Source organism: Anolis sagrei, chromosome 1, assembly GCF_037176765.1.
Source record: "Anolis sagrei isolate rAnoSag1 chromosome 1, rAnoSag1.mat, whole genome shotgun sequence".
NCBI classification, from domain to species: Eukaryota; Metazoa; Chordata; class Lepidosauria; order Squamata; family Dactyloidae; genus Anolis; species Anolis sagrei.
Window position 1 is genome coordinate 34,571,854 of NC_090021.1, and position 17,612 is coordinate 34,589,465.

A 17,612-nucleotide genomic window follows, 5' to 3' on the forward strand; every position below is an offset into this window, starting at 1 on the left:
GATGTTTTTCTGAAACTCCCTGCCTTTCTCCATTATCCAGCGGATATTGGCAATTTGGTCTCTCGTTCCTCTGCCTTTTCTAAACCCAGCTTGAACATCTGGCAACTCTCGCTCCATGTATTGCTGGAGTCTTCCTTGCAGGATCTTGAGCATTACCTTACTGGCATGAGAAATAAGGGCCACTGTACGGAAGTTTGAGCAGTCTTTCGCATTTCCCTTTTTTGGTATGGGGATATAAGTTGATTTTTTCCAGTCTGATGGCCATTCTTGTGTTTTCCATATTTGCTGGCATATGGCATGCATCACCTTGACAGCATCATCTTTTAAGATTTTAAACAGTTCAGCTGGGATCCCGTCGTCTCCTGCTGCCTTGTTGTTAGCAATGCTTCTTAAGGCCCATTCAACCTCACTCCTCAGGATGTCTGGTTCTAATTCATTCACCACACCGTCAAAACTATCCTCAATATTATTATCCTTCCTATACAGATCTTCTGTATAGTCTCGCCACCTTCTCTTGATCTCTTCAGCTTCTGTTAGGTCCCTGCCATCTTTGTTTCTTATCATACCAATTTTTGCCTGAAATTTACCTCCAATGTTTCTAATTTTCTGGAAGAGGTCTCTTGTCCTTCCTATTCTGTTGTCTTCTTCCACTTCCATGCATTGCTTATTTAAAAATAGTTCCTTATCTCTTCTGGCTAACCTCTGGAATTGCGCATTTAACTGGGCATATCTCCCCTTATCCCTGTTTCCTTTTGCTTTCCTCCTTTCTTGGGCTACTTCCAGTGTCTCAGCAGACAACCATTTTGCCTTTTTGGTTTTCTTTTTCTTTGGGACGTACTTTGTTGCCGCCTCCTGAACAATGTCTCGGACTTCTGTCCATAGTTCTTCTGGGACTCTGTTTACTAAATCTAGTCCTTCAAATCTGTTCTTCACTTCCACTGTATATTCGCTAGGAATGTTAGTGAGATCATATCTAACTGGTCTGTGTATTTTCCCTGATCTCTTTAGTTTTATTCTAAATTGGGCAATAAGAAGTTCGTGATCTGAGCTACAGTCAGCCCCAGGTCTTGTTTTCACCGACTGGATGGATGTCCGCCACCTTTGGCTGCAAAGGATGTAGTCAATCTGATTTCGGTGTTGACCGTCTGGAGAGGTCCATGTGTAAAGCCGTCTTTTAGGTTGTTGGAAGAGAGTATTCGTTATACACAGCGAGTTTTCCTGGCAAAATTCTATCAGCCTGCGTCCCGCTTCATTTTGTTCTCCCAGACCATGCTTGCCTGTGATCCCTGTTGTCATTTGACTTCCCACCTTGGCATTCCAGTCTCCTGTAATGAAAATAATGTCTCTTTTTGGTGTATTATCCAGTAGTTCCTGCAGATCCTCATAGAACTGATCTACTTCTGCTTCTTCAGCAGCTGTGGTTGGGGCATATATTTGGATCACTGTAATGTTGAAAGGCTTTCCTTGCACTCGAATTGAGATCATTCTGTCATTTTTTGGGTTGTATCCAAGCACCGCTTTAGCGAATTTCTTATTAATTATGAAGGCTACTCCATTTCTTCGATGTTCCTCTTGTCCGCAGTAGTAGATCTGGTGGTCATCTGATGTGAAGTGGCCCATTCCAGTCCATTTCAGTTCGCTGACCCCCAGAATGTCTATCTTTAGTCTTGACATCTCACCAATAACAACATCCAATTTGCCCTGGCTCATAGATCTTACATTCCAGGTTCCTATGGTGTGTTGATCTTTAGAGCATCGGATTCGTTGTTCGCCTCCAGTACCGTCGGCCGCTAGCCTTCCTTTCGGCTTTGAGCTAGCTGCGTCATCACATCTGGGGCTAGTTGAACTTATCCTCTGCTCCTCCCCAGTAGCATTTTGGCCATCTTCCGACCTGGGAGTCCCATCTTCCAATGGCATACCGACATATCTCTGGTTGTACTGGTCCATTTAGTTTTCTTGGCAAGGATACTGGAGTGGTTTGCCATTGCCTTCCCCAGGGATCACGCTTGGTCTGACCTCTCTGCCACAACCGTCCCGTCTTGGGTGTCCCTTCACGGTTTCGCTCATGACATCATTGAGGTGCTCAAGCTCCAGCGCCCCGACAAGGCGGTGATCCTTTGCTGGTGCATTACCAATTACTACACCTTAAATTCTTCTACCATCCATGATTTGAAAATATAACCCCCCCCCCCCCAAAAGAGAGAGAGAAATCCAAAAAGCAAATCTTGATGTTGTCGTTTTATATTAATGACAACATTTTACTATACCATCGTATATAAGAAATTTTGAGCATCCATGAATTTTGGTAATCACAGAAGGTCCTGGAGCCAAACATCGTTTATTGTTAGTTTCTTTGGGTGTCTTTTTAAGAGAGATAAAGTGGGATAGAAATAATAATAATAATAATAATAATAATAATAATAATTCCTCATACGTTTTTGCAATTCTCCTAGTAGAATTTATTCTTAATATTTTAACATTTTGTACACTTTTTAAAATCAATGCAAATTTTAAACATAGCAATATTGTTGAGTTTATTTAAAACATGAATAGAATGTATTTCTCTCTATCCTTTCTTTCAAGTAAATGCTTATAAAACTGAAACACTAAATTCATTTGAAAACCTGTTCTAATTCAAGAAATTAAAATAGGATGAATGGGCTTAAACTATGATAGTACTTTTGCAGATGACTCTGAAGTGATTAACATATGATTTAAAAAACTGCAACATGTCCAGATTTGAACCTTGAAGGATTTTAAACACAAGTAAGAACCACAAATCAAAACAACCTCTTTAATGAAGTATCCATAAAGAAGCATGAAACTGTTTTCTGACTCATGGTTCAAGGTGCTTTGGCAATTGGGTGAATTCACAATAACTCTATAAGGGATGAAGATATTAAATGAATTTGGAAGATGAATGTTCACTTTCTGCCAGTCAATCAGTCTTCCTAGTGACACTTAGAAGCACTGGTATTCATGAAATATCAGTGCTTCTGCATCTGACTGCAGTAGAAGCTTGTGTGCTAACTTTCTATTACAGCCTCTTAAGTTGATGTTACATGAATGTAGGAAGCAATAAGCTACATTGTAAAACATTTCATTCTCAAAGGAGAAGATCAAACCAGAGGCAGGGGGAAGCTTTCATAGTTCTAGGAATTTAGTTCGGGGATGAAACTAAACAGAATCTGATACTAGTTCTGATGCCTTTGGGATTACCTTTGGGATTCGCCACACATTGTAGTGACTCTGTGGTGTCCCAGTGGGGTTGTGTGTGTGTGTTTAGAACACATTGATCCACACCCTACATCACCTGACTTGCCACTGGTCAGATCCCATGAGGGAAAGCGTTGCCACACAGCTTCCCTCCATTGCTCCAAAGGCAACATGGGAAGCCTTCCGTGTTGCAGCCTTAGCAGCATATACCATTTGCTTTCCCATTTCAGCACAGAGCCCTGTCGGAAGTTAAAGTGCATTGTGTAATGGGCTCCATAGCAAAAAAGGAGAGCAAGCAGCATAGGATGAGCAAATTGGCCCCATCTGATGAAATAGACTCGTCTACAAATGCTTATGCTACTAATTCCTTTCTCTCATTAACAATAACAATAACACTGTTTTATTTATTACATGCTTCTCTCTGTTATATATTGAGTTTTATGATTAAAATATAATATGTATCCAAAAACACATAAAACCATTTAAATCACATAGATTAAAACACACAAACATAAGTGCAAAATACAAATGACTGTAGCATTAAATTGATCCATACATATAAAATATACCAATTTAAATCTCATAGTTTAAAAATGCCTGGATAGTCCCAAAGGTGCTACATTGATTTGCATTCCTGAAATCAATGCAGTGCTGGTGATCTCTGTGGACCTCATCAGATGCAGCTGGAGAAGTTGCTGGAACAGAGTCCTATGGAGACCATCACATCACACAGGATTATTTCCAGCAGGATTCTGTTGGGCTTTGTCCTGGTCACAGAGAGAAGCTCCCCTAGTGGAGTCACATGTTTATTTGACTTGTCATTGAAAAAAGTGAAGAGGAAGTGGAGGAAAACTGAAGTGAACTGCGAAACAATGTGGGAAGATAGACGACGGACTCCAACAGGAGGGAACAGAGCCTGATGCTTCCCTCCACTATCCTCCACTGTACCCTACCTCTCCCATTTGATGAGGTCCATGTCTATCCTTAGCTTAAACCTGGATCTAATCCAAGTCTTGATGTTAGAGGTGGTCGGGAATTGGAAATTAAAAAAAAGAAACAGCAAATACTTTTTGAAGGTGACCGAGAGTTTAGCAATTTGGTCTATAACGGTTTGCTCCCTAATAGTTTGATTTAGGAGTACTAAATGTATCACATTTCATAATTTTATACCTTTACTAAGAAAACCCTATGAAATGCATGGTGCCATCATAAATCAAGAGGTGACTTGAAGGCACACATACACACAAGAGAAGGTATAGCATAACACTAACACAGTTCAAATAATGTTCCAAAATGGATTTACCTTCATCTATGTAAAATATGCCAGTAAAAAGAACAGCATAAATAATGTTGCCATTTGGTTCACTTGGAGGATGCCATTTCACCCGGACTCCCCTGGAGCCATCATTAATGACAAATACCTCAATGTTTCCTTCAGGAATATCTTCAACTGTACGAGCTTCCACCTGCAAGTTTAATCATACAAGGTGCTTTTCAGTTTATTTGTAATTAAAAGAGGGAAAGTGAGATAAAAACAAGTAATATTTCTTCAAATAGTAGTACATGAGAAAGAAAATACAGCAAAATCCAAAATCCACAAGCAGTGATATCTTTATTTGGCTAACAAGAAACAAGAAATGTTCATGAGACCTCAGTCTTATTTTTGTCAGCACTGAAATGTGAGAATGTTTTTTTAAAAAAAAAACAAACCAAAAAAACCAAAGAATGTGCAACCCAAACTCTTATAGGTGAAATTTTATGGAAAACACATCTGTCGTTTTAAAATTTTCTTAGTTAACAATATAAGTGTAGGGTCAGCAAATCTGACCATAAGACAATTTTCAACTTCCAATACTTTTATTAAATCAAACATTTTAATAACAGACCCTAAACATTTGAAATGTTTCTGCTATAATTTTTTTAAATCTTGAAACAGAATTCTGTAAAACCCTTGTCAGACTTGTTCCATTGCAGCCAAGAAAGATAAAAAGCTGAAATCACAAAGCTATCCATTAGAAGATATGTTTCCTTAATTATAATTGATTTGTATATGTCTAGAGGAAGTGCAACTGCACAAATCCCAAATTACCAGGATGAACACAATACACAGACAAACAAGGGAAGGGGAGGAGTTTTAATCTACATTTGCTTCACAGATGCCCCTTTCCTCCCTCTCTTTATTATATGGCAATAATATTTTACCATATCTGGATTATGTTCCACCATTCTTCCCTCCCTTCCCAATAGCAAAAATCACCTAAATGAGGAGAAGTTACATTTCCAACAGCAAAACTCAGGCCTTCTTCTCTAATAAACTGCTGAACAAATGCCTGTGAAACACTTATAAGCTGTTCTCAAAGATGTGGCTCTTCAATCAAGCCTTTGAGAATATTTAGCCCCTAGTTGTCCTGCGTAGCAGTTGCACATCCTGCACTTTATCCCAGGTCCTCTTTCCATTACTGCAGCTGACACTTACTTTATTCCTAATGTTTACAGCCGGCCATGGTTACAATAGTTTACCACAACAGTTAGAGAATCACAGCTTGATTGAGTCTGAACTGATGTTTTTATATGTGCATGTTTTATTTTATTGTATTTTATAATGTGTTCACTTTTATGTTTGTTTTTAGGCACTTTGTGCTGTCTGTAAGCTGCCCCAAGTCCCTTCAGGGAGGTGGTGGTGGGATACAAGAATAAAATTATTATTATTACACCATAAAATCATGAGAGACAGATGATATCAAGATATGAGCATTGGCTAAGGAAACAAGTGGTACTAAACAATTCTTTCAACTCCTAAACAATTCTTTCAACTCCTATTGCTATATCCATAGACTATCTTCTTAAATGATTTGTGTTTCTTTCTCCTTGGTCCATTTAATTGCTAAATGACCCATTCGCAAATCCACTGCATGCTATGAACAACATTCTCATCAGCAACAGTGAACAGAAAGTTTCTGCCTCCTCCTCTAAGGGGGTGTACACCTACATATTGCAGGTTTGCAATATGCTCCATGAAAGACAGTTCTGCAAGACATGTATACAGATCTAAAGATTCCCTCAATCTCATGTTGTTTTGTTAGGTGATAGTCAACTGGATTTCTCCTCCCTAATAGAATCTGGTTTCAGCTGATCTCTGGTAGTGAAAATATGGGTTGTGGACTTCATCAGCTTACAGACAGCAATGCTTTATTTCCTGATTTTCTAGACTCCTGAAAGGGAAGACCTCTCAGAGAGTACACATAAGATGGATGTGGGTGTCAAGGTGTTTGAGGCTGCCACTTGGGATGGGAAGGAAGGAATTATGAGCAAAGATGAGGTTAGTGGAGTGTATTCAAGATTGAAGTCCTGAGACTTTTGCGATAACGGGGGAAATGGCACTGTTGCCCACTCCCCTTTTCTCTTTAAGTATAGCAGCAATTGCCACAGTAGTTGGAAGGGACCTGTTCCTGGTGTGAGAACTCAACATTTCTGGAATCACTTTGATTGGTAAGTAGATAGGTTAATAAATGGGCAGGTGCAGGAAGGGAGAAAGTAAGTGAGACAGACAATAAGTTGATATACAGAATGTCATGATTAGTGCCTGGATATCAAGATTTACCACCCTCCCACTGATTGAGGGAAACAGGATTTTCTTCCTTAGGAAATGTGAAAACACAACCATTCAGAGTCTTCGAACTTCTCATCAAGCCCACTACAAGGGACTCCCCCACACGTTAGCAAACAAAAATGAATTAAGGAACAATGAGTCATAGTTAGTTAAGTGTAAAAGTTTAAAATTTATGTTGTTTCTCAAAGCATTTATATCCACTTGTTGTTCACCAACTTCTCAGAAAGGAAATAACATTAGGGAAAAAAAGAGTCAAGATGCTTAAGATGTAAAATAAGGTAAAACAAACATTAAAGTTTACACAATGCTGCTACTCATGGTGCCATCTTGAATTTTTGAAAGGAAATAGTCCTATCAGGCAACACACTTGGGTTGGCCCTTTGTGGCGAACTTCTGGATGATGCAGATATCACTATGTGTTTCATTGTCTCTGCTCTGTGTCTTTCTTTTGGCTGAGTGGTCTTCGGTTTGGGTGGTTATTAAATCCTCATCTGAGAAAGACTGTGTACTCTTCACTAGTGATACTGAAAGTCACATGCCATGAGCAACTAGCTATGAATCACTGATTAGTGGACCTATTAGTTTGTGTGTGTATATATCTCAGGCATGGGCAAACTAAGGCCCGGGGATCAGGTGTGGTCCCCTGGGCATTTATCTCAGGCCCCCAATGATCTCTTAAACTTAACTGTGTTCTGATCTATTTTCAAAACCTACCTGTATCCCAGCCATGCTGTCTTGCAGCCACAAATAATACATGTCATAGCATCATAGAATTGGAAGAGACCTTGTGGGCCATCTAGTCCAACCTCCTACCAAGAAGCAGGAAAATTGCATTCAAAGCACCCCCCCCCCCGACAGATGGCCATCCAGCCTCTGCTTAAAAGCCTCCAAAGAAGGAGCCTCCATCACACTCCGGGGCAGAGAGTTCTACCACTGAACAGCTCTTGCAGTCAGAAAGTTCTTCCTCTTGTTCAGGTGGAATCTCCTTTCCTGTAGCTTGAAGCCATTGTTCCGCATCTGAGTCTCCAGGGCAGCAAAAACAAGCTTGCTCCCTTCTCCCTATGACTTCCCCTCACATATTTATACATGGCCCTCATCATGTCTCCTCTCGGCCTTCTCTTCATAGGGCTTGATCTCCAGATCATTGATCATTTTATTCGCCCTCCTCTGGACACATTCCAGCTTGTCATCTCCCTTCAATTGTGGTGCCCAGAATTGAACACAGTATTCCAGATGTGGTCTAAGCAAGGCGGAATAGAGGGGAGGGGTAGCATGACACTATATTCCTATTGCTGCAGGCCAGAATCCCATTGGCTTTTTTTGCTGCCACATCACATTGTTGGCTCATGTTTAATTTATTGTCCATAAGGACTCCAAGATCTTTTTCACATGTACTGATGTCGAGGCAGGAATCCCCCATTTTGTACCTTTGCATTTCATTTTTTTCCTGCTTAAGTGGAGTATCTTGCATTTGTCACTGTTGAACTTCATTTTGTTAGTTTTGACCCATCTCTCTAATCTGTTAAGATCATTTTGAATTCTGCTCCTGTCTTCTGGCGTACTGGCAATCCCTCCCAATTTGGTGTCATCTGCAAACTTGATGATCATGCCTTCTAGCCCTTCATCAATGTCATTAATAAAGATGTTAGACAGGATGGAACGCTACAGCACTCTGCTCATCACTTCTTTCCAGGATGAAGAAGAAGCATTGGTGAGCACCCTCTGGATTCATTCGCTTAACCAATTACAGATCCATCTAACCATAATTTTGCCTAGCCCACATTCAAGAAGTTTATTTGCCAGAAGGTCATGGGGAACCTTTTCGAAGGCCTTATTGAAGTCCAGATACTAGGGCTGGGCGGTTTCGTTTCGTTAATTCGTAATTCGTTAATAATTCGTTAATTTTTTCAATTACAAAACGATAACGAACCATTCTGGAACAATTATTAAAAAAAACGAATTTTCAAAAACGTTTTGTAAATGCTTCGTATTTCGATATTGTATTCATTTCGTTATTGTTTTGAGGTCGTTTCGTTATTATTTCCGCATGTCTGGGCCAGTTTTATGGTTTAATTAGTGAAAAAAAATTATAATATCACACCAACAGTCAAGAACAGAGGGAGAGGGAAGCTTCAGAAGGTTTTGGAGGTTTTTTAACGTATTTCGCGGTCGCGTCCACCATTAACGAATCGATTTGTTATTGTTTCGGAAATCGATTCGTTAATTTTTTACCATTTACGAAATTTCGTAAATATCGAACTTTTTAAAAGGAAAATTTTGTAATTATTTTAAATATCGAAACAAAAAAAACCCCCAAATACAAATCGATTTTAGAAACAAATTTTTCCGTTGTTACCCAGGCCTACCAGATACACTACATCCATGGCACTCCCTTGTAACTTTATCAAAAAAAGAGATCAGATCAGTCCGACATGACTTGTTTTTTATTAGCAATGACCACATTTGTTTCTAAGTGTTTGCAGACTACTTCTTTAAACATCTTTTTCCAGAATCTTGCCTGGTATTGACATGAGGCTGATCACATGGTAATTGCTTGGGTTGTCCTTTTTTCCCTTCTTGAAGATAGGGACCACATTTGCCCTCTTCCAATCTACTGGAACTTCTCCTGTTCTCCAAGAACTCTCAAAGATGATTGCAGGTGGTTCCTAAATGACTTCCGCTAGTTCCTTCAATACTCTTGGTTGTAGTTGATCTGGCCCTCGGGATTTGAATTCGTTTAGAGCGGCCAGGTATTCCTGGATGACTTGTTTCCCAATTTGGGGTTGGATTTCCTCTAATCTCTTGTCCACTCCATGTTGCTGAGGTTAAGGATGACTCTTTTTGTGAGAAGACTGAAGCAATGAAGGCATTAAGTAGCTCTCCCTTTTCTCTATCCCCTGTCAGCTAAACTGCTTGTAGGTTTTCTGGAAAAAGCAACCATAGGAAAAATGATGATGATGATCTTTATTTATACTCCAATTTCTCTTCACAATGAAACTCAAAGTGGCTTACATTGAAAACATTTCAATACAGTTTAAAATCTACAAAAAAGGGGCTGACCATATTTTTAGGGGATAATCCTGAAGCCAACTATTCTAACAGAACTGAAAAAAAATCTCTTAGAATAAATGTTTCACTAGTCCAAACTAAAGAAGGCCCAATTAGCAGCTGATTTAATGAGTCTACTCAAGTTGAGAGTAGCATTTGCATTTAGGGCCTGGTGTAAATCCAATTTATTAACTGTTTGAAGATGTTGGAAACATATGATGTGAAAGGTGTACAATTTACAGCAAATGTGAGACAATGTTCACTAATCTGTCTCCATAGCAAAGTTTCTTGGAATCTGTGATGTGCAGTCATATGAATCAAACTCAAGCTAACAATTCTTTAAATTATGCACCTGTTATGCTTTTGTGTCTCTTGAGGTAAATCTGCACTGTAGAAATAATGCAGTTGAATTTCTATGGGATAATGACAGCTGTAATTTTACAAGGTCTTTAGCCATCTCTACCAAAGAATGCTGATGTTTCACCAAATTACAATTCCCATTTTTATTCCCATGTCAGGAGCAACTTGAGAAACTCCCAGAAACTTCTGGTGTAATAGATTTGGCCATCTGCAAGGATGTTGTGATTCCACAGCATTGAGCCATGACAGTGCATGGTATCAAACTGCATTAATTCTATAGTGTAGATGGACCCTTAGAAATAAAAATTCTGAAGACTTCTCAATTCTCAGTTACTCATGAAGGGAAATATGCCATACTTACTATTACAAGATTCAGACTGAATCCCCATATTAACTAGAACTGCATGCTGTTATTATGTAAACAAAGCGGTGTGTACAAAAATGGCAGAACAATATATTTGCTGCACTATAATATGTACATATTTATTTTGCAATACTAATGCAAAAGAGGAAATTATCTTACACTTAACCACAAGGCAATCTAAAAATGTAAAGCAATGGAATTGTGCAATAAGTTTATTTTGAGGTAGATTAATAATATACACTACTAAAATAAATGGTTTCAAATAACAGAAGTTCAATAATGATAGAAATTAGGCCTGGGTAACAACGGAAAAATTTGTTTCTAAAATCGATTTGTATTTGGTTTTTTTTTTTGTTTCGATATTTAAAATAATTACAAAATTTTCCTTTTAAAAAGTTCGATATTTACGAAATTTCGTAAATGGTAAAAAATTAACGAATCGATTTCCGAAACAATAACGAATCGATTCGTTAATGGCGGACGCGACCGCGAAATACGCTAAAAAACCTCCAAAACCTTCTGAAGCTTCCCTCTCCCTCTGTTGTTGACTGTTGGTGTGATATTATAATTTTTTTCACTAATTAAACCATAAAACTGGCCCAGACATGCGGAAAAAATAACGAAACGACCTCAAAACAATAACGAAACGAATACAATATCGAAATACGAAGCATTTACAAAACGTTTTTGAAAATTCGTTTTTTTTAATAAATGCTCCAGAATGGTTCGTTATCGTTTTGTAATTGAAAAAATTAACGAATTATTAACGAATTACGAATTAACAAAATGAAACCGCCCAGCCCTAATAGAAATGATAAGAAATTATAAAAACATGGTGCTACATTATAGTATGATCCCTTTTCTCTATCTTCTCAGAGTACAAACCGTTTTAAAATAAATGCCACTTTAGGTGTGGTTTATATCTTCTCCAAATTAATTAATATTCTCAAAAGCTATTTCCGTCCATAAATATCACAGTATAATCAGTTCAGATTATAAACTAATACTGTTTTAATTCTAAAGTAATTTGAATTTTCCAAATGTTTTACTAATCTGAAATCATATAAAACTTTCCTAGGAAAATGTTTTAACTTGAAACATTGTGCACCTGCCATTCATAGGTAGCAGATTTAAAGTATTCACCACTTGCTTAAAACAAAAACAAAAACCCCAAGAGAAACCTGGTTCCTAAGATGCTTGCATTGCACAGCATCTCTTCAATCGATTAGGGCACATTAAATAAAAGATCAGCAACAAAAATAGCTGGAAGGATAATATCAGTTTACCATTGGGAGATGTCTCTGTTTCTATTTAAAGTCCTCAATGAACTAAAGATATTTTTAAAGTAAGTGTTGGATATAGATGGTAATTGGGAGAAAAAAATATTTCAGAAACATCAAATGAAGAAGTGTTGCTTTAACTTCCTGGCAGCATTTAGGTGAGCTCCCTAAATAAAGACATTACATTTCCATTCTTGTGACTAGAGATGGATCAGTGGCTCAGGAAAATAGTTTGCATTCTGAGCAGGAGATACAGATAAGTATTGGGTCAATTCTAAACCCCCTATTTCGAATTGCACTGAAGTCAGGGATGAGTTTCGGCTTTAATGAAGTGCCGTTACTCACTAGTTTTCTCCAGAACAGGATAGAATATTTTGAAAGCGCTGATATATTTGAAGAATAAATTTATTGTGAGCAACAAATGCATTACAACTCATGCTTAATAAGGCTATCTGTGAACTGAATGGGGTGGGAAATGATTTCAGTGTTCATACTGTTTTGTTATCACCGGAATGTCTAAAACAAAACAAAACTGGTTAAGGCACAGTTCAACAAGCAGCGATGTTGCTGTGCAACCTTTGTACTCTTGAATAGGGCTTCTGTGGGAGCTTCACAGAAGCCTCAGTGAAATGAATTGAGAGTGAACAGGAACACCAGCCTATTGTTCTTTACAAGTGGAAAAACTGGCAAAAAGCCATTCATGCTTTTAAGAGTAAATAATATCCATCAACACTATCCAAGCTATAAAATGCTTAACACCGATAACGCCTACTATCCTGATAGCGGAAAGTGCCCACATTGGGGGGGGGGGGGGGATGGTAATATAGTAACAAAAATCAAGTTTACAAAATTTAAAACTTAATGTCTTTCTGAAAATAATCCTCGCTCAGTGAAACCATTTGGATAAAGGAAGAGAATCCTATGCGAATGATCACCAGCAATGCTAGAATTCCTTAGGTATATAAAAATAAAAGGGATAAATTCATGTTATTTTTACCCCCAGATTTTACTGGGAAGACTTACATTCTGCTATGAGAAGAAAAATATCACAGAAGAATACACTCAATTTTTGTTTTTGCTGTTGGAAATGTATTAGAAAAATAAAAAGTGGCTTCAGAACCATATTATAGGATAACATATAAGTACAATTGAACCATGCTTCTAATGCTGAAAAGAATACATTTTTTTAAAAAAAATTCCAATATACTGTTTGTTGTTGTATCACATTGCTAGTTGTTTACCTTTTAAACCTTGATTTATTGCTTTCCAAAACAATTATATTAGTTTAAACAATGGCATTGTTATGGCATGTAGTGTCATTTTTGTCTTAAACTCATCCGTTTTTGGTCAAGCAGAGACTAGATTTTTTTTTTACTTATTACTGGAATAGTAATTCTTTTTTTAATGGTGTCCTTATAAATCAGATTAAACCACGTATGTGCCTTTAAAACATATTAACTTCCCTTAATTTCAATAATATGCCTTTCACTCTAATATTTTTTCCCACTCCCTGTCTTTGTCTTTAGTATATCTATCTATATGATATTTTGGAACAGTGCCTAGCAGTGACCTATTCCAATCTTTTGCAGCTTTTAATGGCATTTTTTATAAAATGTCACATTTTGCCAGATGGGTTAGTACTGACCATTGTGAATCATCACCATTTACTCTGATATTCAGTACCATCTGACATTTATTACAGTCTCAGAATGTAAATTGAGGTACTCACCAGTGGGCCTAAAGCACAGCCTTTTGCAGTACATGCTTGAACTCTGAAGGAATGCAGACTCCAAGGAGTAAGTCCAGAACTATAATAAGTCATTTGGGAGGAGTTCTGTACCAATATGCCATTCATATACAATCCATAACTAGTGATAAATCCTATTTAAAAAGGAAAAAAGGAAGCACCCAAAGACAAAGAAGAAATTAGCAAACAACACACGCAACTACCCAGAGCACAGGAGATATGGGTCTGGAGAATGGAGACATTGCAGTCCATAAAAACCCAAGGCAGTAATTTTAGCAACATCATCATCATCATGCAAAGCACTTTAAAAAAATTACGCTGTTTACAAAACAGAAGGAGCTACATCTGTTTTGCTGCCACAACAAATACCTTCATAATTTTCGTGCAAAATGCTGGACGTACTGAATGTAGAACTCATCTTGTTAAAATTGTCCCAATCCAAAGCGAACAGATTTTAACATACAATGTATGACAAAACAATATTTTGAGCTAGGAGATGTGAGACAATTGTGTTCCACAGCCCTATTCACAATGCAAATACACGTGTAGATTAAAACAAGGACATAGAAGATATACAGCAACCATTTCAAATCCTAACACATTGGCATAGAAAAGGAAGCAATCAATATTCAAACATACAAAAAGTAGTGATCCATACTTAAACCTAATGGAAAACACAGAAATCATCGTCCAATTGTATCATATTGACCTTGGCACTCTCTGCAATGATTATTGTAGTTGTTGCTGTGATTATTATTGAAGTTATCAATAAATACTAGTCAACAACATTGTTTCAGAATTGCTAAAAAGAATTCTATGGGTTCAATTCTTTCCATCAAGGCATCCCCACAACAAAAAGGTGACCATTATGCCTTAACTAGAAGACCTCCCAAGGAAGGAAATCCCTGAATTCTCTTGGAATGTCTCTTGTTTAGCTGACCTGTATTCAACTGCCTTGCTGCACATGTGTGTTTTATTGGTTCTGTTACAGCATATAAATGAATGAAATGTCTGAATTGTATTTTTGGGTTTAGCAAGGCAACCTTTGTCCCTGTTTTTCATGCCATAGCTCCTTAAAATGAGATGAGTCTACTCTTTTGAAGGAAATACTCCGAATGTGGCTGAACATCACACAGTTACAGTAAAAATATTTTAGACCTCATTGTACCTAAATTAGGTACAGGATCTCAATATAAATCTCTCTTTTTGGGAGGGTGTTCATAAGAGGAAATCTGTGATCTCTGGCATTAGAAACATGGCATTTCAGGAGGTGGCTCCTCCTCCTCTTCTTGCTTCTTGTTTTTGCAGGCTCTGCATTCTCTTGCTTTCCTCCCCAGTGTGCAGTTTTTTAAAATCCACACAAATCACACAAGCATCCTTTTGGCAAAGCCATTCTCCTTGTATCAGGCCTAACCCTTATCCACTAAATCTGGGATATTTATTGCTAAGGTTCAAATTAAAAACTCACTGAGCCAAGCATGATGATTGTCCTTATCCTACCTTTTCACACAGCTTTCTGATTTTTTTCCTCCTCTGGTATTTTTAGCATTAAATTCTATAAGTTCCCTTTTTAAAGTGATTTTTACTACATCATTCATATCTGTGCTGCCAAAAACCTTGAGGGAATTTGGCAATTGACACAAAGATCCCCTGCTCTGTAGACACAAATAAACAAGATCTAAAGAAATACATTGTTTTTCATTTCTGGCGGCTGATATATTATAGAAGACATACTTTTACAAAAAGACTGTTAACATAATAAAATCAACAGAATTTCTTTACCACTGCTATTCAAAGCTAGACACATCACATTTGATGAAGTTCAATTTAACTATTTAATTCTTCTGGTGTTTGTGTTTGACTACTTTGAGTATCAAAGATTTATACGTTATTTAAGAATATAAGTAAGTAATCTCCTAAGTGTCACTTTCCAAAGCCCCTGAACATCTGAAAAGTACCCCAAATAAACCAATTTCGTATTGAATAAATGTGGACGTGCTTTGTTATGTTCTGTACAGAGGAATGCAACACTAACATTTGGAACTTTTCAGCTTTAGTTCTATGTAGTTCTAGGACAACAAGCTGGCAGCAGCAGCAGCAGCATAAATTTCTCTCATTTCATTTTTGTGGATAAGAAGAAACCATTGATTTTTTTTTTACCCAGAAGGTGAGATGAAAATGTGTGTGTGTGTGTATTTTCCCCTTTTCTTCTTTATTTGGGTACTAGAGTTGGTTAGGTTAGCTCGTTAAAACCTTAAATGCGTTAAAATCTATTGAATTTGGTCTTTCGAATCAATTTTGAACCATGCAGGAAAAGTAAAAGGTGTAATTATGATTTGAACCACTTACCTTTTTTATTCATAAATATTTCATAATGTTCGGAACTCTCCCAAGGTTATTTTAATTTTCACAAGCATTGAGCAACTTTTGTAAAGTTTTGTTTCCCCTCCCGGGTGATGCAAAGGAGAGATGAGGTGGGCGTGCCTAAGCACAACCATTGTTGTAGTTTGTGAAGGGAAGGCCCCCAATGGTAAAGATTGCAAAAGGCCCTGTTGTTAAACTACATTTCCCACACTGCCTTGCTGTGCATTAACCAAAATGACCGAGCAGCAGGCTCTTCATCCTCCTTTTCTGCATGTCCGGCTGGATTCTCCCTCTGGAGTTTGCATTCAAACTGAGTTTTCTTCACTCCCCCCCCCCCCTTTCTCACCCCAATCTCAAGGTTTGGCAAGTGGGAGTTTAGCCAGGCAGGAGGCAGCCTCCGCTCAACAGGATCAAGCCAATGATGGGTTTAAAAAAAAAAAGAAAGGGGGAAGGCGGGAGAAAATTGGGAAGGGAGAAAGGAGAGGGTGCTTTCTGTTATAGATCAGTGCCACTAAAGGTTGATTGGGATATTGGTTAAAGCGACCAATTTTGGAAAAGAAGGAGAACCTGTCAGAAGCACCTTCCTTCCCTTCCTCTCTTCCTCCTTCCTTTCTTTCTTTCTTTCTTTCTTTCTTTCTTTCCTCCCTTCCCTCCCTCCTTTCTTCATTCATTCCCTCTCCTGCCTCCTTCCCTCCAGGTGGATCAGGCAGATCTTATCGAGAAACCACTTCCAACTGCTTTGCCTCAATGCTACACAATCCTGGGTGCTGTAGTTTTGTATGGTTTTTTTAGCCTCCTTTGCCAAAGAGTGCCATGCTACAAACCCCAGGATCTCATAACACTGAACTGTGGCATGGCTGCATCTAATCCAGGCCTGGGCAAACTTTGGCCCCTCCAGGTGTTTTGGATTTCCACTCCCATTATTTCTAACAGGCTGAAGCCCGCTGCCAGGCTGAAGCCCGGCAGCGGGAGCCAAGTGGCACCTGAGGGGACGTTGCTGCCTTCTCCTCCCCCTCCTCCTCAGCATTGACAGCTGAGGCAGGCCTGGAGTGGAAGAGCCCCTTGGTCAGGAGTGGCCTGAGTGGAAGAGCCCTGAAGTTTCCCCAGTGCTGTTTTTTCCTACTGCACATGTGTATCTGCCATTAATGAAGCTGTTTCAGAAGTTTCGGAAAGTTTTGAAAAAATATTTTAAAAAGAAGTGACTTTAGAATCAAACCACCAGCGCCCCCTACATCTGAAACAAGTTTTGAACCTTTTTTTTTAAATCAAACAAGCCTATTAGGTACTTATTGGAGACATTGTCATTTCATAAAAAATAGATTGCAACCTTAGCATCAAGAACCATTATGAATTGGGGAAGTCAAGACACAAAAAGAATCGCATTGCATGTTATGCTTTATTTATGACAGCTACATATTATTGTTCTGTCAGTAGACCTGGGTCCCATCAACACTGGCCATTCAATGCCAGCAGTTCAAAGCTAGCTTCAAACTGTAGCAGTTAGAAAATGAACGCCCACAAAAGTATGCAAAAGAAAACCCTTTAGTGCTCTGTGGCTTGTGTAATCACCCCTAGGCCTCTAACTGGTTTCAGGATTTCCAATGTAATAAATGCAAAGCAAAA

At 38.3% G+C, this 17,612-nt stretch overlaps 1 protein-coding gene across 2 annotated transcripts in view; it reads right to left on the minus strand.

Moving 5' to 3' along the window:
- The window catches only part of USH2A (usherin), a 546,480-nt gene that overhangs the window by 258,933 nt on the left and 269,935 nt on the right, over positions 1-17,612 (minus strand). For both annotated transcript variants that reach the window (XM_060754270.2, XM_060754269.2), the window contains exons 36-37: positions 13,608-13,759; positions 4,520-4,682 (exon numbers count right to left, since the gene is read on the minus strand). In XM_060754270.2, coding sequence (XP_060610253.2) covers positions 4,520-4,682; positions 13,608-13,759 — 315 coding nt within the window. The remainder of the gene's footprint in view (positions 1-4,519; positions 4,683-13,607; positions 13,760-17,612) is intronic.